This window comes from Sciurus vulgaris (genome assembly GCF_902686455.1).
Source record: "Sciurus vulgaris genome assembly, chromosome: 2".
Classification (NCBI taxonomy): Eukaryota; Metazoa; Chordata; class Mammalia; order Rodentia; family Sciuridae; genus Sciurus; species Sciurus vulgaris.
The window spans coordinates 180,515,973-180,538,968 of NC_136462.1; the positions used below are offsets into that span (position 1 = coordinate 180,515,973).

General features: G+C 39.2%; 1 protein-coding gene, 1 long non-coding RNA gene and 1 pseudogene across 3 annotated transcripts in view; all 3 read left to right on the forward strand.

Annotated features, from left to right (window-relative positions):
* Positions 1-22,996, forward strand: part of LOC306654612 — a 62,017-nt gene that overhangs the window by 35,941 nt on the left and 3,080 nt on the right. The window lies entirely within an intron of this gene.
* LOC306653735 (large ribosomal subunit protein eL15-like) lies at positions 15,508-16,174 on the forward strand (annotated as a pseudogene). The gene has a single exon. The product of its transcript is annotated as a large ribosomal subunit protein eL15-like (transcript).
* LOC306654866 (growth arrest-specific protein 7-like) lies at positions 19,535-21,167 on the forward strand. The gene is given in 2 exon segments (XM_079128821.1): positions 19,535-20,324; positions 20,327-21,167. Coding segments are annotated over 2 exon segments (1,194 nt in total). The 5' UTR covers positions 19,535-19,681; the 3' UTR covers positions 20,878-21,167.

Genomic DNA, 22,996 nt, shown 5'->3' on the forward strand with positions numbered 1-22,996 from the left:
GATTCTATGGTTCTTTCTCTGTTTTATAAAATGCAAACACAGCAAAAATTCTTACGGCGAGGAGCTCATTAGATTCTGAATTGGAGGGCTGCATCAATCTCTTTTTCAGTTACTGGCCATGTGTAGTTCTAGAAATATTTTTGACCACTTACTGTGCCCAGCTTATGCTGCAAGGTGTAAGCTGCCATTGCAGACAGACCCAAAACACAGTGACTGAAACAAGACAGGTGTGCATTTCTCCCTCTCAGGACCTGGGAGTGGGGACGAGGCATTGCAGCAAGGAAAATGGATATTGACGGAGGAACCATTAGCCATGTCTGCTCTATCAACTTTGTACCAGGCTTTGTGGTGAGCCCAGGGGCAGATCCAGGTTTTGTCTGCCCTGAACCTTATACAAATTTGAAGGCTGTCTTTAAGAGAATATAGAATTATAAATACAAAATTAAGTATGGGGACCTGAGCAAGTGAAGGTCACTAAAACCAAATTTTACTTAACTTTGCAGCAAATGCAACTCCAAGTATGCTCCTACTTTCCAGGCCAGATTTGCTCAAAACAGACAAGGAGAGACCTGAGTGAGCTGGTCTATGAATAGTCTGTTATACTAAGAGCTCTGGACAGTCATGAAGAAAGTCAAGCCAGACTCCAGGATGGGTAGGACTAGAAGAGGCAGAATGAAGAGAAGAGGATCAGCACATGTCAAGTCCTGAAGGCAGGAATAAGCAGAGCATTTGGGAAATGTGAGGACTTGGACTGGAACTAGTCTTGATGTTGGGGAACAATGGAAGATGAGGCAGAGACAAAGGATGAAAGATCCTGAGGGGGAGAGGGGTGTGGGGGACCACTGGGGACTGAATTAGAGCAAATTATATCCCATGCTTTTATAATTATAACTAAAAAGAACCATTTTTTTAAAAAAAGAGAAAAATGGAAAAAGAAAGGAAGGTCCTGCTGGGATGCCAACGTGAGGCATTGGATTTGACCAGATAGACTGGGTCAGACAGCTGCACCAGCACAAGCAGGCCAACTTTGGGCTGCTTTTTGGTCTTGTTAGCAAGGGATTTTTGGGGTACAGCCATGCCCACTCTTTCACATAGTGTGGTGGCTGCTTTCCTGAGAGCAAAGCTGAGTAGTTGCCGCACAGACCTTATGGCCCTCCAATTCTTTACAGAAAGTTTGCTGATCCCTGGGATACAGTCATGACTTGAGGAAAGTGGGATTTTAGAGAATCCTATCAGCTTAATCTAACACTGTAAACCAACAACGAGTCAAGATTGAAAGTTTCAGAAAATTTCACACATAGATGATAAGAATCTTAGGGCAAAATATAGGGAATATAAAGTCCTCTAACAAAGCAAAGAAATAAACTTTTTTGGACATCACTTTGAAAACTCGCCTATTTACAGTTTCTTCAATAAAGCTCCAAGGTATGTTTAAATGATGTTAATTGAAATATTTTCCTAGTTTGCAGAGAATGTGCCAGAAGGGATAATTTAGGTTGAAATGTATCTCATCTTCTTGCTTTAGCAGCTCTTGAGTCATAATTTGCTTTTCTCTGGAGTTCTTTTGTTTTCAAATCTTTCGCAAACCAATTGGGGCCAATTATCTTTCACACAATTAAGATCAAATAGTTGGTGCCAAGCAGCTCTTGAATGCAGCTGTTTCTCCTTAATCTTGGGTATTTTAAAGAATGCTATTTTTGCCTCCTAACTAAAGCTCTCTCATACTATGGTGTGTGCAGGGCACTTGAAAATTAAAATTTCCAACAAACATTTTGCAGGATTTCAACATTTTTGAGCATTGTCCTCCTTACTGTACTTACTGCACAGGCGCACCCTCAGACTCAAGAAAGTATTGGTTTGTACTTATTTTTATTTTATCATGAATGCAAGCAGAAGAAACAAGTAAGATCATATATACCTAGGGAGTTTTACCCAACAAAGAAGAATGGAATGTGATATTTCAGATGATGACAAAACATTCCTCCTTATTAATATTCATACCCCCAAATATCACATCTTCATAATCAATTCATATTCATTGAAATATTACAACATGCTTGGCAGTGCAGATACAGGTACAAGACCTGCTTCTTGTCCTCTTTAGTCTATAACAGCAATCTTAAACTTTTTGGCATCAGGACATCTTTACTCTGCAAAAGTTGAGGATCCCAAGCAGCTCTTTTTTTATGTGAGTTTTAGCTATTGATACTACATTAAAAATTGAGGATAAGAAAATGTGTAACTATTCATTCCCATTTTTTTCAAAACAGCAATTGATGGCTCAGTTGCACATGATTTTGAATTCCAGCTACTTGGAAGACTGAGGCAGGATTACAAGTGTGAAGCTAACTCGAGTAATTTTGCAAGATGCTGTCTGAAAATAAAAAATAAAAAGGACTGGGGATGTAGCTCAGATATAAGGCATCCCAGGATCAACCCCAATACCAATAATAAAATGAAATAAAATAAAATAGCAATAATATGCTTATTACAAAGAAAAAAATTATGGGACTATTCAGCGAGTTCATAAATTTTGTAAGATACAAGACACGCAAAAATCCATTGTATTTCTACCTACTGGCTGGATAATGGGGACATCAAAATTTAAAGTACCAATGCAATACAATTATGGATTCTCAGGGCACAAAAAGGAATTACTTAGATGTAAATCTAACAAACCATGAACAGGACTTATATGCTGAGAACTACAAACACTCATTAAAGATCTAAACAGATGTAGAGAAAAATACATTCATGAATTAGAAGATTTGGTAAAATATCAATTCTCAGTATATGTAGTTTATTTTAATTCATATAAAAATATCACAAGTTTTTCATAGTAGAAATTGATAAGCTTATTCTAAAGCTTATATAGAAAGATAAAGTTTCTAGAAAGACTAATACAATTTTGAAAAAAGAGTAAAATGAGAGGAATCAGTCTACCTAATTTTTAGTCGTATTTTCCAGCAAAAGTAATCAAGAGTGTGAAAGTTTCTGAAAATAAAAATGAAAACAAAATCTTAAGGCTCATTCTCAGGCGCCTATCATCCGCCATTTGGCTGCCTCTCGCCTGTCCATCGCCTGCCTTACACCTATCCATCACCCAATGCACGAGGGTCACCTCCCGACCGTCCGACAACAGTCAGCAAACTGATTGCCGACCACCAATGGAGCACCAGCTGCCTGCTGTTGCCTGGAAGTTCACTGTGACAGTACCTACAGGTTTGATTACACGTGGCTGCCGCCATTTTGAGACAACAACCAGGCCCCGTAGGACCCCTGGCCGGACTGACTGAGCTCCATCTCCAGGATCCCTCAGCCCAACCGATCACTCCCTGCCTCTGGGGCCCTCACATCGACTGACTGCTCCCTGCCACCAGAACCCCCAGACCAACTGACTGCCCCTATCACCGGGACCCCAGACTGACTGATTGCAACCGGCCTCCAGGACCCCACAACCACACCAAACACACCTGACCTCCAGGACCCCTGCCTGACCAACCGCATCCCGCCTCCAGGACCTCCAGCTGACCACGGCCACACCCTGAGCTGCAGCTCCCCATTTGCCAACACATTTCGAAGCCAGAGCAGCCATCTTGGATAATCCTGGAAGCCATAGCTCCGATCTTTAGGTGGGGCAAAACCTATCCTGAGATGCCTGCTGGAGGCTTGAAGCTCATTGTCAGGTACCTCTCATGCATCAGGCTACTGAACTCTGGGAGGTTTCATTACTATATGACTGTTATACTGTAGATTTTCTTCTTTCTCCTTATTGAAAAAATTTAAGTTTTTATTTCTTTACTTTTCTTGCTCTCTTTTCCTTTTGTTTATCTGTTCCCTCAGAGTCTCTTTCTCCCTTTGTTGCATGCTAACATCCAATTTCTTTTGATTACACTCTCACCCTTTCTATTATCTAGAACTTCTGTATATTCTTTTCTTATCCCATTAACAGCCACATTCTACATCCCTCTGCATCCTCTTTGTCCTCCATTTGAAACTGCAGACCTTATTGCAAATTTGTTTGTTTTACTGAAGATAATATTTGAACTCATTCTGTTTATTATGACAATTTTGTTATTGTCCTCATAGGGGCTATTTGGTCTAGGATTGCATACTGTCTGAATTGGGCACTGCTATTATTATATATTATATAATTATATATTGATCTCCCCTTAAAGAAAGGGTTTTGGAAACCGGTAGGGCCACTCTAAGCCTATAGGGGGAAATCTGCAATACCCCAGATCTGCACTGCTAGAGGGGAAGATACATGAACAACATGAAAAAACAAGGGAAGAAAATGATCCAAACAAATCTAGATTCTATAGTAATAGAATCCAATGACAGTATGTTAGAAGAAATGTCAGAAAAGGACTTCAGATTATACATGATTACGATGATTTGTGAAGCAAAGCATGAGATAAGAGAGCAAATGCAGACAATGAATGATAATACCAATAAGCTGAAAGAGCACCTGCAGGAAGCAAAAGATCATTTCAACAAAGAGAAAGATATTATAAAAAAAAAAAAAAAGCCAAACGGAAATCCTTGAAATGAAGGAAACAATAAACCAAATAAAAAACTCAATGGAAAGCATCACCAAAAGACTAGACCACTTGGAAGACAGAACCTCAAACAATGAAGACAAAATATTTAATCTTGAAAATAAAGTTGCCCAAAAAGAGAAGATGGTAAGAAATCATGAACAGAATCTCCAAGAACTATGGGACATCATGAAAAGACCAAATTTAAGAATTTTTGGGATTGAGGAAGGCACAGAGAAACAAACCAAAGGAATGATCAACCTATTCAAGGAAATAATATCAGAAAATTTCCCAAACCTGAAGAATGAAATGAAAAATCAAATACAAGAGGCTTACAGAACATTGAATGCACAAAATCACAACAGATCTACACCAAGGCACATTATAATGAAAATGCCTAACATTCAAAATAAACATAGGATTTTGAAGGCCGCGAGAGAAAAGCAGCAGATTACATATAGGGGGAGACCAATACAGATAGCAGCCGACTCCTCAACCCAGACTCTAAAAGCTAGAAGGGCCTGGACCAACATATTTCAAGCTCTGAAAGAACATGGTTGCCAACCAAGAATCCTATACCCAGCAAAACTAACCTTCAGATTTGAAGATGAAATAAAATCCCTCCATGGTAAACAAAAGTTAAAAGAATTTACAAATATAAAGCCTGCAGTACAGAATGTTCTCAACAAAATATTCCATGAGGAGGAAATGAAAAACAACAATGGAGGTCAGCAAAGGGAGGAACTACCTTAGAGAAAAACCACTCAAAGGAGAAACCAAGCCAACTTAAAAACCAAAAATAAGCCAAATGACTGGGAATACAAATCATATATCAATAATAACCCTGAATGTTAATGGACTAAACTCATCAATCAAAAGACACAGACTGGCAGAATGAATTAAAAAGAAAGATCCAACAATATGCTGCCTTCAAGAGACTCATCTCATAGAAAAAGACATCCACAGACTAAAGGTGAAAGGATGGGAAAAAACCTACCACGCACATGGACCCAGTAAAAAAGCGGGGGTTTCCATCCTTATATCAGATAAAGTGGACTTTAAGCCAAAGTTAGTCAGAAGGGATAAAGAAGGACATTTCATACTGCTTAAGGGAACCATAAATCAGGAAGACATAACGATAGTAAATATTTATGCCCCAAACAATGGTGCATCCCTGTACATCAAACAAATCCTTCTCAATTTCCGGAATCACATAGACCACAACACAATAATTCTGGGAGAATTTAACGCACCGTTGTCACCACTAGATAGATCTTCCAAACAAAAACCAACCAAAGAATCCATAGAACTCAATAACACAATCAATAACCTAGACTTAATAGACATATATAGAATATTCCATCCATCAATGAGTGGATTCACTTTCTTCTCAGAAGCACATGGAACCTTCTCGAAAATAGACCATATGTTATGCCACAAAGCAGCCCTTAGAAAATGCAAAAAAATAGAGATACTGCCTTGTGTTCTATCAGATCATAATGGACTGAGAATAGAAATCAATGACAAAATAAAAAAGAGAAATTTTCCAACACCTGGAGACTAAATAATATGCTATTGAATGAAACATGGATAACAAAAAACATCAGGGAGGAGATAAAAAAATTCTTAGAGGTCAATGAGAATGACGGTACAACATATCAAAATCTCTGGGACACTATGAAAGTGGTACTGAGAGGAAAATTCATTGCATGGAGCCCAGAAAAGAATGAAAAGTCAACAACTAAATGATCTAACATTACAGCTCAAAGCCCTAGAAAAAGAGGAACAGAATAACAGCAAAAGTAGTAGAAGACAGGAAATAATTAAAATCAGAACTGAAATCAATGAAATTGAAACAAAAGAAACAATTCAAAATATTGACAAAACAAAAAGTTGGTTCTTTGAGAAAGTAAACAAAATAGACAAACCCTTAGCCACACTAACAAAGAGAAGGAGAGAGAAGACTCAAATTACTAAAATTCGTGATGAAAAAGGAAATATCACGACAGACACCACTGAGATACAGAACATAATGAGAAGCTACTTTGAAAAATTGTATTCCAACAAAATAGAAACTACTGAAGACATTGACAAATTTCTAGAGACATATGCTCCTCCCAAACTGAACCAGGAGGACATACACAATTTAAACAGATCAATATCAGGCAATGAAATAGAAGAAGCCATTAAAAATCTACCATCCAAGAAAAGCCCAGGACCAGACAGATTCTCAGCTGAGTTCTACAAGACCTTCAAAGAAGAACACATTCCAATACTTCTCAAAGTATTCCAGGAAATAGAAAAGGAGGGTACCATACCAAACTCATTCTATGAAGCTAATATCACCCTCATAAGCAAACCAGGAAAAGACACATCAAGGAAAGAAAATTTTAGACCAATATCCTTGATGAATATAGATGCAAAGATCCTTAACAAAATATTGGCAAACCGTATCCAAAAACATATTAAGAAAATCATGCACCATGATCAAGTGGGGTTCATCCCTGGAATGCAAGAATGGTTTAACATCCGTAAATCAATAAACGTAATCCATCATGTCAATAGACTTAAGGATAAGAATCATATGGTTATATCAATTGACACAGAAAAAGCGTTTGACAAAATACAACACCCCTTCATGCTCAAAACACTAGAAAAAATACGGATAGTAGGAACATACCTGAACATTGTAAAGGCTACTTATGCTAAGCCCATGGCCAACATCATTCTAAATGGAGAAAAACTGAAACCATTCCCTTTAAAAACAGGAACAAGACAGGGATGTCCTCTTTCACCTCTTCTATTCAAAATTGCCCTTGAAATTCTAGCCAGAGCAATTAGACAGACTAAAGAAATTAAAGGGATACAAATAGGAAAAGAGGAAATTAAGCTGTCACTATTTGCTGATGACATGATTCTATAGAGGATACAAAAAACTCCTCCAGAAAACTTTTAGACCTCATCAATGAATTCAGCAAAATAGCAGGCTATAAAATCAACACGCATAAATCTAAAGCATTTTTTTATGCAAGTGATGAAACAGCTGAAAGGGAAATGAGGAAAACAACTCCATTTGCAATAGCCTCAAAAAAAAAAAAAAAAAAAAAACTTGGGAATCAATCTAACCAAAGAGGTAAAAGATCTCTACAATGAAAACTACAAAACATTGAAGAAAGAAATTGAGGAAGACTTTAGAAGATGGAAAGATCTCCCATGTTCTTGGATAGGCAGAATTAATATTGTCAAAATGGCCATACTACCAAAAGTGCTATACAGATTCAATGCAATTCCAATTAAAATCCCAATGATGTGCCTTACAGAAATAGAGCAAGCAATCATGAAATTCACCTGGAAGAATAAGAAACCCAGAATAGCTAAAGCAATCCTTAGCAGGAAGAATGAAACAGGGGGTATTGCAATACCAGAACTTCAACTATACTACAAAGCAATAGTAACAAAAACAGCATGGTATTGGCACCAAAATAGACAGGTAGATCAATGGTACAGAATAGAGGACACAGACACAAACCCAAATAAATACAATTTTCTCATATTAGACAAAGGGGCCAAAAATATGCAATGGAGAAAAGATAGCCTGTTCAACAAATGGTGCTGGGATAACTGGAAATCCATATGCAACAGAATGAAACTAAATCCCTATCTCTCACCCTGCACAAAACTCAATTCACAATGGATCAAGGACCTTGAAATCAGACCAGAGACCCTGCATCTTACAGAAGAAAAAGTAGGTCCAAATCTTCACCTTGTTGGCTTAGGATCAGACTTCCTTAACAGGACTCCCATAGCACAAGAAATAAAAGCAAGAATCAATAACTGGGATAGATTCAAACTAAATAGCTTTCTCTCAGCAAAGGAAACTATCAGCAATGCAAAGAGAGAGCCTACAGAGTGGGAGAATATCTTTGCCACTCATACTTCAGATAGAGCACTAATTTCCAGAATATATAAAGAACTCAAAAAACTCTACACAAAGAATACAAATAACTCAATCAACAAATGGGCTAAGGATATGAACAGATGCTTCACAGAAGAAGATCTACAAGCAATCAACAAACATATGGAAAAATGTTCACCATCTTTAGTAATAAGAGAAATGCAAATCAAAACTACACTAAGATTCCATCTCACCCCAATTAGAATGGTGATTATCAAGAATACAAGCAACAATAGGTGTTGGAGAGGATGTGGGGAAAAGGTACACTCATACATTGCTGGTGGGGCTACAAATTAGTGCAGCCACTCTGGAAAGCAGTGTGGAGATTCCTTAGAAAACTTGGAATGGAACCACCCTTTGACCAAGCTATCCCACTCCTCAGCCTATACCCAAAGGACTTAAAATCAGCATACTACAGAGATACAGCCACATCAATGTTCATAGCTGCTCAATTCACAATAGCCAGACTGTGGAACCAACCTAGACGTCCTTCAATTGATGAATGGATAAAGAAACTGTGGTATATTTATATACAATGGAATATTACTCAGCGATAAATAAAATTATGGCATTTGCAGGCAAATGGATGAAATTGGAGCATATCATGCTAAGTGAGTAAGCCAATCTCAAAAATCCAAAAGACGAATGATCTCACTGATAAGCGGATGATGACACATAATAGGGGGGGTGGGAGGGGGGCGAGAAGGGAGGAAGGAGAGACTGTATAGAGGGAAAAGAGGGGTGGGAGGGGTGGAGTGAAGGAAAAAATAACAGAATGAATCAAACATCATTAACCTATGTAAATGTATGGTTATGGAAATGGTATGGTGTTACTCCATGTACAAACAGAAACAACATGTATCCCATCTGTTTACAATAAAAATAAATTAAAAAAAAAGAAGCAAAACAAAACAAAAAAAATCTTAAGACACACTATACATAGGGAAATAAAGGTAACTGATAACAACATAAAGTAGGAAACAATTCAATGACATTGTAAAAGTGTAAAAAGAAAAGAGGCAAGCCCAGAATTCTATATGCAGTAAAAATGTTTTTCAAAATTAAGGTCCAATGATGACATTCAGAGAAAAATAAAATCTGGGTTAGTTTGTTTCCTACAGACATGCAGAATAAGAAATATTAAAGGACGTTCTGTTACTAGACAAGAACTTGGATCTGTAATATGAATTAAGAGCACTGGAAATGGTTAATATAAACATTTTACTCTCACAAGTCAATTTCTTTTAAAATAGTTGACTACTCAAGAAAAATATAATAAAAGTGTACTGTGGGATTTATAATTTATATAAAGTAAAAAGCAGTGGTCAGAACTTTTTGAAAGAATTGAAAGTCCAGAAATAAACCCATACATCCTTAATCACCTGCTTTTTGACGAGGAGACCAGGATTATTGAATGGGGAAAGAGTAATCTCTTCAACAATGGCATCAGGACAAGTGGATATATAAGTGCAAAAGAACGAAGTTGAACTGCTACCTCACATCCTATACAAGAAAACTCAAAATGAACTAAAGAATTAAATACATAAGTTTAAATTATAATACTCTTGGAACGAAGCAGACTAAAATTCGTGTTATCTTACATTAGACAATGGTTTCTTGCAAATGACACCAAAATCATAAGCAATTAAAGAAAACTCTGTAAATTGAACTTCAAAATTAAAATCCTTTTGTGCTTCAAAGGATTTTCACTATAAAGAACATGAAAAGACACTTTCTTTATCTGGGAGAAAATATAAATCATATAGCTAATAAAGTTCTAATATCCAGCATACACAAAGAACTCTTACTACTTGACAATATTAAGGCAAAAATCCCAATTTTCAAAATGAACAAAGGATTTGAATAGATATTTCTCCAAAGAGCGTATGCAGTTGGGCAATAAACACATGAAAAGATGCTTAACATTACTGGTCATTATAAAAATGAAAATCACTACTACAATGAGATACAACTTCACACCCTATAGGATGGCTATAACAAATTTTTAAAAGGACAGTAACAAGTGCTAACAAGGATGTGAAGAAATTGGAACCCTTATACATTGCTTATAGGAATGTAGTATTGTGCAGCTACTGTGGAAAAGTAGTTCAACAATTCCTAAAAAAGTAAAATTTAGAATTACCACGTAACTCAGCATTTCCACTCCCAGGTATACACTCAAGAGCACTGAAAAATAAATCCACACAAAACTTATTCATAGCAATATTATTCATAGCAGAGAAAAACAGGAAACAACCTAAATGTCCATCAACGATGAGTGGGTAAACAAAATGTATTATTTACGTGTGACTGAATACTATTTAGACCACATAGTGAATGATTTCATTTATATGAAATGCCCAGAATAGGTGAATCCATAAAGACAGAAAGTAGGACTAGACTGTGGGTAGGAGGTAGGTGAATGTTGGTAGGGGACTTCTTCTGGGGGGATTATAGTAGGCTTTAGGAATTAGATAGTGTTGATGGTTGTGCCGCACAGTGAATATATTAAAAACCACTGAAGTATAAACTTTAAAACAGTGAATTTTAGGTGATAGGGGTTATATCTCAAAATATTCTAAAAAAGCAAATAAAGATGATATACTTGAATCTAACTATATCAGTGATTATATAAAATAGAAATGGTCTGGCTTTGCTTAAAAAGGTGCTGATTCCCTGGCTACCCGCAAAACAAAAAACAAACAACAAAAACCAGAAGGGTGAAATGAATGTACTCAAAGTCATATCCCCAGCATGGCCTGAAGTCAGAGAAGCCTGAAACTTCAAGACAGCTATAAGAAGAGAAAAATCACCAAAGTCTAACATGTCATTTCCAGTACTCCCACCACACCCCTGCTCTGCTGTCAGATTCTGTGGGGAGCAGACAAATGAGAAACCCTGAGGGAAGAGAGAGGAGCAGACCTATTGATGGGGCCAAGGCGTGGTCTAAATCCACTGTGAGGGGCTGGGGTTGTGGCTCTGTGGCGGAGTGCTTGCCTAGCACATGTGAGGCCCTGGGTTCAATCCTCAGCACCACATAAAATAAATAAATAAAATAAAGGTATTGTGTTCATCTAGAACTTTTAAAAATGTGATTAAAAGAAAGATCTAATAAATTGGATTTCCTCAAATTAACTTCAAAAATAAATAAAACCACTTTAAGAATAACACCTACTAAGAAAATTTTTTTAAAAAATCCAGATAAAGCAGATTGAGGAAATAAATTGAAAGCAGAGGTAACTTAAAGAGAAAACCTTTAAAATGCATAGTTTTGGAGGAAAAGGGACAAGGATGAGTCAAGGACGACCAGTAAAGTGTGGACTTTTTAATACAGGGGAATGGGACATTGGATGGATGTTAGGAAAAAAGTAAATTAGATGCATACCTAGTGGCACTGATATGGATAGACTCCACATGGATTAGAGATCTAGGTGTACAGAGTAAAATCCTTTATTAGGAAAAAACTTGAATCAGTTCTACTATAATAAGATCCAGAACAAAAAAATAAATGATTGATAAATTTTACTATTTTTAAAGTTTTTCATGGCCAGAAAAAAATATTTCATAAAGCCATAAAGTAACTGATATACTGGGTGAAAATATTTGCAACATGTACCATAGACAAAGGGCTGATCTCCCTAGAGTATAAAGAATTCTTAAAACTTGAGTAGAGGAGCTGGAGACATAGCTAGTAGCAGAGCACTTGCCTTTCATGTGAGAGGCCCTTGGTTCTAGCCCCAGCACTCCAAAGGAAGAAAAATGAGTACAAAGGATTAAAAACCTCGAAATTGGGAAATGGATTAGACTTCAAATACATGCAAAAAGATATAAAATTTGGCAAAAATGGAAAGTTTGACAATGCATTCTCATAGTAGGGCTATAGGAAACTGGTACTTTCATACAATACTGTCAGAAATGCAAATTAGTACAACCCCTTTGAAGAGAAATTTGGCAATGCCTAACAAAACCACATATGCACTTACCTTCATTTTTTTTTTAAACTTGATTGGAAATAACACGTTTGAGTTAAACCTTTTTTTAATTTTTAAACTTTCTACTTTAAGCATTTAATATCTTTTATGGACTCAGTGGCCAAAGGTGGGGATATCTACTCAGTCAAGGGAGGCACCTTGTCAGAAATGAAATCCAGAACCGTGTCCGCGGCGACAGGACCAGCCCCTGGAGCCTGGAGAGCAGGGACCAGGTTTCCTTGCATGCTGGCACCTCGGCCTGCATGTGGGGGCCCTTAGAGGATGCTTCCTGAGTTATCTTCGTTAGTTAGAAACAAGACACTAAAATCCTTTTATCTGCATCCCCTTCACCCCTCTGTCCCCCTTCTTTCCTGCATGTCCAAGTCTCCATTTAGCCAAACTCAGGCTGCGGGTGGAGCTCAGTGGGGGAGCACTTGCCTGGCCTGTGCAAGGCCCCAGGTCCATCGCCCGGGATGCAATAACAGCAAAACAGGACAGAGAGCAGAGGATGGCCCAGGAAGACTCCGCAGCGGAGAAGAGCAGAGTTTCAAGGCTAAAATTTTAATTCCAGACCATCCTTTTTAAAGCAGAAAATGTTTAAGGGAACATATCTGTTTGGGGCTTGAGATCTCCAAGAAATGGCTTTGCCCTGGCTAGGTGTCCTTCCTCCCCTTGTCCCTGGCGCCTCAGCAGCAGGGTGAGAAAAGCAGGAAGCCAGAGAGCTTGGATGGGTTGAGAAAAGGCTTCGATCATGGAGGCCCAGAGGCTGCTACCAAATGGCTTTGCCCCTGCTTTCAGCTTGGAAGACAGACCCCTGGTCCCCATGCAGTCACAGACAAGCCTGTCCTCCTTTCAGTTCACAAAGGGATCTGTGCTTCTTTGGGCCAGGATGGCAGGTGAATCACAGAAAGGGACCTGGTTTGGAGTCCAGTCATTGTAACTCCAGCTGTGTGACTTTGGACAAATACTGATTATTTTTGAGTTGGAAATTTTCATGTGCAAATGGACAAAAAAAATGCCTCCCAGGGTTTTGGGGAAAACTAAATCTTATATGGGCTAATTTATGTGAAAGCAGAGTACAGAGTACCTGATACTAGCAGAGGTTGAGACACAGAAGGAAGAAAAGATGGTGGTGGAGGAAGAATCTGCCAGAACTTCTCCAGAGCTATTTGAAGGAGTGTTTTTATAGTGGAATAAATGACCTGTGTGACCTGGGCCAGTCCTCTTACCCTGTTGCCCCTTGATTTCAAAAGGGATTTCTGACCCCAAGAGAGAGAGAGACTTCTTGATCTTGTTACCTTCATTTTTTACAGTTTTATTGAAATATTTTTCATATATCATAAATTGACTGATTTGTAGCCCTAGTCATGTAAGCATCACCACAATTTAATTTTAGAACATTTCCACACCCCAGAGAGAAATTCCTAGGCATCAGTAGTTATTTCCCATTCCTGCCCACCCTCACCCCACCAGTCAACCACTTATGTATTTATTTTCTCTCTTTGGATTTGCCCCTTTTTTTTTTTTTTTTTTTTTTTTTTTTTTTTTGGTACCAGGTATTAAACCCAGGGGTGCTTTACCACTGAGTCACATTCTCACCTCAATCCTTTTTTATATTTTACTTAGAGACGGTCTCACTGAGTTGCTTAGGGCCTCACAAAGTTGCTGAGGCTAGCTTTGAACTCAGGATCTTCCTGCCTCAGCCACTGGGATTACAGGTGCTATCTTTTGACACAGCCATCCTAAGAATCTCCAACAGTATGAAAACACATATCAATGCAATTATTAATTGTCAGGATTGCTTGTGTTTATAAAATGGGGATAAAATCTAAGTGTCCATAAATAGGAAGTGTGGGTACCTAAACCAAGGTACAGAACACAATGTGTTCCACTACAACACGGATTCAGGGTGATCTCTGTTAACAGATACGGAGTGACTTTCACGATATTCTGTTTGGTGCAAATAAAGTATAAAAGAGTTTCATGGACTGAATTTCATGTCCTCAAACTTTATAGTAGGTTGGAGTCATAATCCCCAGTACCTTTGAATATGACTGTATTTGCAGACGTATGTTTTAAAGAGACAATTAAAGGTTACTTGAGTCCTGTTGGGGTAGGACTTACCAATCTGACTGGAGCCCTTATGAGAAGAGGAAATTTGGACACACAGAGAGACAGCAGGAATGTGTGCACAGAGGAAAAATCACATGAGCACACAAAGAAAAGGCAAATGTCGGTAAGACAAGGAGAGGTCTGAGAAGCAAACAAACCTGTGGACAACTTGCAGTCTCTAGAATATGAGAAAATAAATTTGTTATTTTAGTCACCTGGTTTAGAGTATTTTACCATGGTAGCCCTAGTAAACTCATATAGTATTATCATTTTATGCAAAAAACGAAGGATATATAATATATACATACATTTGCTTATTTGTGCAAAGGACATACAGGGAGGATAAATCAGAAATTATTGAAAAGGTTACCTACTGGGGAAGGTAAAAAGAATAAGGGATGAAATATGAATTATTTCCAGAGTTCTTGCCAAAAGTTAATAACTTTAATTTAATCATGCAAAAACCTCAACAAACCCAAATTCAGAGAACTTCTACAAAATATGTGTCTGTCACTCTTCACAAGAGTCAAGTCATAAAACATAAAAACTGGAGGTACTGTTGCAGTTTGAAGGGACTAAGTAGTCATGACAATTCATTGCAATGTGGGATCCTAAGAATGAGTCTTGCACGAGAAAAAGGACATTAGTGGGGAAAATTATAAAATTCAATGTAAATTCATTAATAATATCATATCAACGTAAATTTCCTGGTTTTGAGCTTCGTGCTGTGGTTATGTAAGATGTTAACATCAAAGAAAGAGAGAGGAAAGGTGTACAGAGACTAGTATCTTGCAGTTTTTCTCTAAAATTGTTGTAAAATACAATCTTTTTAAAAAGTATAGTAGTGGTGTAGTAGGCAGAATTCAAAGTGGCCGGGTGGGGGAGAAAGGCTCCTTCCTGTCTGGCGGCAGCCATCAGGTGAGCCAAGATGGGCGCATACAAGTACATCCAGGAGCTCTGGAGGAAGAAGCAGTCGGATGTGGTGCGCTTTCTTCTGAGGGTTTGCTGCTGGCAGTACTGCTAGCTCTCTGGGCTCCACAGGGCTCCCCGCCCCGCCCGGCCGCATAAAGCGCGGCAGACTGGGATACAAGGTCAAGCAAGTTCACGTCATATACAGGATTCCTGTGCGCTGCGGTGGCAGCAAACGCCCAGTTCCTACGGGTGCGACGTATGGCAAGCCTGTCCATCATGGTGTTAACCAGCTAAAGTTTGCTCAAAGCCTTAAGTATGTTGCTGAGGAGGGAGCTGAACGCCACTGTGGTGCTAAGAGAGCTCTGAGTATTACTGAGTTGGCCAAGATTCCACATACAAATTCTTTGAGGTTATCCTCCTTGATCCATTCCAGAAAGCTATCAGAAGAAATCCCGACACCCAATGGATCACCAAACCAGTCCACAAGCACAGGGAGATGCGCGGTCTAACATCTCCCTGATGTTAACATCTGCAGGCTGTTTAAGAGTCGTGGCCTTGGAAAGGGCCACAAGTTCCACTGCCCTATTGGTGGTTCTCACCCTGAAGTTTGGAGAAGGCCCAATACTCTCCGACTCCACTGTTACCGCCAACGTAAGTATGATGTTTGTAAAGTTCATACTTAATAAATGATTTAGGACAGACATGTTTGCTAAAAGGTGTTGTTTGTTAAAACTAGTCTGCAGATTATTTCATAAATGCTTTATCAAATTATGGAAGTTAAAGTGCAATAATGTTTGAAGACAATAAATGATGATGTATCTTGTTTCTAATAAGATAAATTTCTGTCTTGCTTTATCTTATTAGGGAGTTATATGTCAGTGTTTAAAATATGCTATGTGGTATAATAGGTATCAAATAAATTTTTTAAAAGAGGAGAAAAAAGTGACCCTGTGAGTTTAGCCCCAGAGGGGTTTTGCAGATGTAATTAAGATTATCAATCAATTGATACTGAAATAGGAATTTTGTTTAGGGGAATCTAACCCAATCAAATGGACTATTTAAAAGAAGAGAATTTTCTCCCTCTGGTGGCAAAAGTCAGAGAGATTCAAAGTGCCAGGGAGATTTGATGGGAAGGAGATTCTGCGCTGACCTGGGATTCTATTACTACCATATTGTGAGAGAGTCACAGGAAGATTCATGCACACAGCCTCTAGGTGGTGAGGGGAGCCACCAGCTAGCAGCCAGCAAGGAAATAAGAAGAAATCCTTAGCAGTCCCACGGTGTTCACCTATAATTCCAGTGACTGGGGAGGTTGAGACAGGAGGATTGATAGTTCAAAGCTAGCATCAGCAATGGCGAGGTACTAAGCAACTCAGACTCTGTGTCTAAATAAAATACAAAATAGGGTTGGGAATGTGACTCAGTGGTCAAGTGCCCCTGAGTTCAATCCCTAGTACCAACCAACCAACCAACAAACAAAAAACCTATATCAGTGAACTTGGCTGCAGCATAATAGACTTCTGACTGACAGAACTGAGTTAATAAGCACCTTAATACTTTGTAATTTGTTACACAATGTAACTAATATAAATATCACTGGATGAAAAAAATAGACACGCATATAAAAGGACATAGGATTAAAACAATATCCTATACTGACAGCAACCAGGATCCATAAGACAGCTGAAAGTTAGCCAGGGAGGTGACACACTCCTGTAATTCCAGCAGCTCTGGAGGCTGAGGCAGGAGGATCACAAGTTCAAAACCAGCCTCAGCAATTTAGCAAGTCCCTAAGCAACTTAATGAGATCCTGTCTCAAAATAAAAAACAAAAAGACTTGGAATGTGGAAAGTACCCCTTAACACACACACACACACACACACACACACACACACACACACTAGAGCTGAAAGTTAATGGCTCCACTCATTTGTCATTACATTTGACAAAGTGAAATTCGGGATAAAGGAGCATCAAAAAGTTAAGTGGACTATTTCTTGATAAAAAGGTCTATTCATCCAAAAGGCATAGCAGTTCTGTGTATGCATATAATAACAAAGTTTCAAACAATTAAATAAAAACTGGCAGATGAAAAGAAAAAATAGACAAATACACAATTATAGTAGGAGATCTCAGCACCTTTCTTTTAGCAGTTGGTAGAACAAATAGTCATAGAATCAGTAAGGAAGTCTTGAATGACACAATGTAAGCTAAATGGACCTGACTGCCATTTATTGGGCTCTCCACCCCAAACAGAAAAAAATACGCACTGTCCAAGTACATCTGGACTATTCATTAGTTTAGACCTCATACTCGACTATAAGAAGCTTAGTACATTTTATAGGTTGAATAATATAGAGTATGCTATATTGCCTATTGTAAGCACATGAGAAATTAGGAACCACTAATGAAAAGTTACATGGCAAAATCTCCAAAAATTTTGAAAATAGGGCAAACATATCTCTTACATGTCTTATATCCAGGGGTCCAAGAGAAATCAGTAAGGAAATGAGAAAATATTTTCAAATGAATAAAAATTAAAACCACATGGATTTTATAACTCTAAAGTAGAATATAGAAATTTTGAGAAAATCTGGAAATAAAAGATAGTTCTTTGGAAATTTTAATAAAACTGATAACTTCTAGCTAGCCTGATTAAGGAATAAAAAAATAACAGAAAGTACTAATAGTAAAATTAGAGGTTATCACTTACAGACTTTATGGAAAATATAATAACCAAAATTAAAAAATCCCTGGCAGATTTGATAATAGAATAGAGATAGCAGATGAAAGAGTCTATGAATTTGAAGATAGAATGATAGAAATTATTCAATCTGAATGACAGAGAAAAATTATTTTTCAAATGAGCAGAGCATAAGGACACAACTCTTATGCCATTGGAGTTTCAGAGGGAAAGGAGCAAGAGTACAGAACGGAAAACTTATTTAAAGAAATAATGTCTGAGAACTTCACAGAGTTGATGAGTCCAAGAAATTCAGAAAACACCAAACAAAATAAACCAACAGACATCCATGATACAACACTTCATAATCAGTTTGCTGAAAACCGAATACAAAGAAAAATTACTGAAAGTAGACAGAGTAAAAATGTCATATTACTTGTCGGAAACCAATTTGACCAAAAGGAAATGAAACAACACTTTTATCATGTTAAAAAAAATTAACCCAGAATTCTATATCTAATGAAAATGCCCATGATAATTGAGCATGAAATAAAGATAGTTCTCAGATGAAGATAAAGTAAAGGAGTGTATTTCCTGTGGACCTGCTCTAAAAGAAATCTAGAGAAAGTTCTTCAGGGAGAAGGAAAATGATACCAGAAGGTAACTAGAAACATCAGGAATCAAGGAGGAGCAACAAAAAGGGAAAGTATCTGGGTAAATATAATGGACCATTTTTCTTCTCTGAGTTCTTTAAAATGTTTGATGATTAAAAACTAAAGTTATAAGCTGGGCGTGGTGTTGTTACTTGGGAGGCTGAGCGGGGAGGATCACTTGCAATATTAGGAGACCCCGTCTCAAAAAAAAGTTATAATATTGTCTGATGAGGTTTTCTATGTGTGTAAATGTAAAATATAAGACAACTACATCATAAGAGGGGAAGGTAAAGGGAATAATATAGTGGTGGCATTTCTACATTCCCCTTGAATAGTAAAATAAGGACTTTAAGTAAACCCAAAGTTTGTGCATGTATGCTGTAATTCCTTTAGCAGTCATTTAGAAAAGTAACTAAACAAAATGAGCAGTAAAAAAAAAAATGAGACAGAAAACTGAAAGAATTCAAATAATTCAAAGAGGACAGGAAAGGACAACAAGAAACAAAAGAAGGAAAAAAATAGAAAATAAATAATAAAATGACAACTCTAAATCCTAACATTATTAAACACATCTATTAAAATACAGAAGATGTGAGCTCTTCGGTCATCTGCCATCCAGGAGCCATCTTGGGACTGCTGCGTGGCGGAGCCTTCGAAACCCAAACCCAGATTTTTGAGGTACTGGAAACCTTTAGGGACACTATAAATCTACAGGGTAGAAACTGTACTGCCTCAGATCCCCACGACTAAATGGGAAGACACACAAACAAAATGGAAAAAAAAAAGGGAATAAAGCACTCCAAACAAACCAGGATGCTCCAATTATAGACTCCATTGACAAACCAGTGGAAGAAATGTCAGAGGAGTTCAGAATATACTTAGTAAAACTGCTTCACGACTTTAAGGAGGATATCAAGAGTGAAATCAGAGCTATGTTTCAGGAGATGGAAGATATCTTAAAGAAAGAGATAAAGATCCTGAGAAGAAATCTAGAAGAAATCTTTGAAATGAAAGACTCAATAAACCAAAATAAAAATTCAATGGAAAGTAGCACCAACAGAGGAGACCACTTGGAAGACAGAACTTCAGGCAATGAGGACAAAATATATAATTTTGAAAATAAAGGTGACCACACAGAGAAGATCATAAATTGCGTGACATTCCCTCACCCAGTCACAATGCCTGAACAGCAGTTGCTGAAGCCAACTGAGTGGAGCTACTGTGACTACTTCTGGGCTGATAAGAAAGACCCCCAAGGCAATGGCGCCGGGGCGGGGTTCGAACTGCTGCTCCAAAAGCAACTGAAGGGCAAACAAATGCAGAAAGAAATGTCTGAATTCATCCGAGAGAGGATAAAGATTGAAGAAGAATATGCAAAGAACTTGACTAAGCTCTCTCAGAACTCGTTGGCTGCACAAGAGGAAGGCTCCCTGGGAGAAGCATGGGCTCAGGTGAAGAAGAGCCTGGCAGATGAAGCAGAAGTTCATCTCAAGTTCTCACCAAGCTTCACAGTGAGGTAGAGAAGCCCCTAATGAACTTTCGTGAGAACTTCAAGAAAGACATGAAAAAGTGTGACCACCATATCGCTGACCTCCGCAAGCAACTCGCCAGCCGCTGTGCATCAGTGGAGAAGGCCCAGAAAGCCCTCACAGAGCGGCAGAGAGACCTGGAGGTGAAGACCCAGCAGCTGGAGATCAAGCTGAGCAACAAGACGGAGGAGGACATCAAGAAGGCACGGAGGAAGTCCACACAGGCTGGTGATGACCTCATGCGATGTGTGGACCTCTACAACCAGGCCCAGTCCAAGTGGTTTGAAGAGATGGTGACCACCACTTTGGAGCTGGAGTGGCTGGAAGTGGAGAGGGTGGAGATGATCCGGCAACATTTGTGCCAGTACACACAGCTGCGGCACGAGACGGACACGTTCAACCAAAGCACAGTTGAGCCTGTGGACCAACTGCTTCGAAAAGTAGACCCGGCCAAAGATAGAGAGCTGTGGGTCAGAGAGCACAAAACGGGCACCATTCGCCCTGTGGACATGGAGATCTAGACACGCCTGTGTGGCCCTGGGGGTCCTGCCCAGGAGAGGGGCTGGGTGTCCCATGGAGAGGAGATGGTGTCTCCTGCTGGGTAAAGCTGCCCTCCCACCCACTCTCCTGTCCACTGAGGAGAGAGGAGAGAGCTGGCGATTCCAGAAGGGTGATCTGGATGGCCCAGCTGGGGGATCCCAAATATTCCCAGGCCAAGAAGACAGACCTGCAACCCTGCCCTTGTCTCCAAGACTGAAGCCCCCAAACCCCATGCCATGCTTGTTGCTCTGAGAACAAACTGAGGCTGGAACTTTGTGGTCCCTGCTGAGTTCCATAGGGGTGGCCGTCACACACTTGTGCCCTTGGGTGCCCGAAGGCCCATCCTCCAACTGGTCCCTTTATCTCCTTAGGGGCTTTGGAAGATCAGGGGAGGGTCACCTCTGCCTCCAAGCCAATGTCAGGATCAGACTCATGAACAGAAGGCACCATCAGCTCAGCCTGCACCTAGAGTCCTTTACAGCCCTCTATTTTTCTCATTGTATTCTGGGAGCCCAAATCTAGCTTTTCTTGGCCACTTTTCATCCCCATGAGTCTTGGGAAGGCCTATTTTCTGTCTTCCCAGGCCAACCCTGCCTAGAGAGGTCAGGATGGAACTACCTCATTCAGCAAATTAGCCCCAAGTCAGAGCATTGAATCATGGTTCCTATCAGACCAGGCATCGTCTCTGAAGTCTCTGGAAATCCCAATCCATCCATTCCTCAGCTGCTTTCTCAAGGCAGTCCCCACTCTGCCACCCCTGCGCAGTCTCACTAGAGGGAGCTTTCCAAAGTTCTCAGCCAGCAAGGCCTCCTTCAGTTCTGTGCATGTCCAAAGGCTTTGAGGAATGGAGATACCAGCTCACCTCAGAAACCAGATGGGGTCTGTCTGCCATGGCGTCCTGTCCAACACTGGGCTACCCTGACCACCACTCTCCCGGGCTGCCCACCATGGGCTTAATGGGGCTGGGTCAGTCCCATATTGAGAGACAGATTAGGGCAAGTCCCTTTGTCATTCCGCATATGGCTCCATCTGCTTATACATGATAGGGTTTGGACTGCTGTCCCTTGTATGGGCACTACAGACTTTCCTGGCCATAGGAGTTCTTTGCTATCCAGGTGTGTCCCGCCACGTGGGCCTCCAGCTACTCTGAACTTTCCAGAGCCCTATGCTAAGCCCTCCCTTGGTGCCAGCACCTCCTTTCCCTCTGTCCATCTTCCCTGGAGAAGTGTGGGCCCAGTGTGATTCGGGAAGATTTTCAACACTGCCCTGGGTTCAGCCCGTCACTTCCTTCCTCTACTACAGCAAACATGATCACCACGTTAACCTAGAGAATCAGCCTGAAGGAACTGGGAGAAGAAATTGACATAGTGAGCAAGGAACAAATTCTAGCCAGAAACTCATGCTCTGAGGGTCCATCTTTCTTCATCTTTCCATCAGTGGCTTTGGATTGACCCTTCCATCTCCCATGGGGGCAGAATCCTATGAGCACGATTCACTGATCTTTCCCTCAGTTTTACATGCTAATAGTGGATAACATTAATCTTGAATCTTTTGGCATCTCTTCCATTAAATTGGAATTGCTTTCTCATAGTTTATATTAGAAAGATATTCAATATACTAAAGCAAACCAGAAAAAAAAAATACAGAAGATGTTAGAATGGATTTTTTAAAAAAATATGAGCGACATAGCAGGTAGGTGTAGTGGCGCATGCTTGTGACCCCAACTACTCAGGAGGCTGAGGCAGGAGGATTGCAAGTTCAAAACCAGCCTCATCAACTTAGTGACACCCTGTCTCAAAATAAAATAACAATAATAAAGATATAGCTAGGCTAAATGTAAAAGTATGGAGAAAGATACAATGTGAAAATGCTTATCCAAAGAAAGCTCAGTGGCTATATTCATGTCAGAAAAAGTAGATTTCAGAGCAAAGAAAATAACTAATTGTAAATAGGAAATTGTATAATTATAAAAGCATCAACTCATCAAGAATATGTCATAATTTTAAACACCAGAAGAGTACATGAAACAAAAACTTATTGAATTGAAAGGAAAATTCATGGAAAATCCACAAGGATAGTTGGAATAACACTCCTATCTCA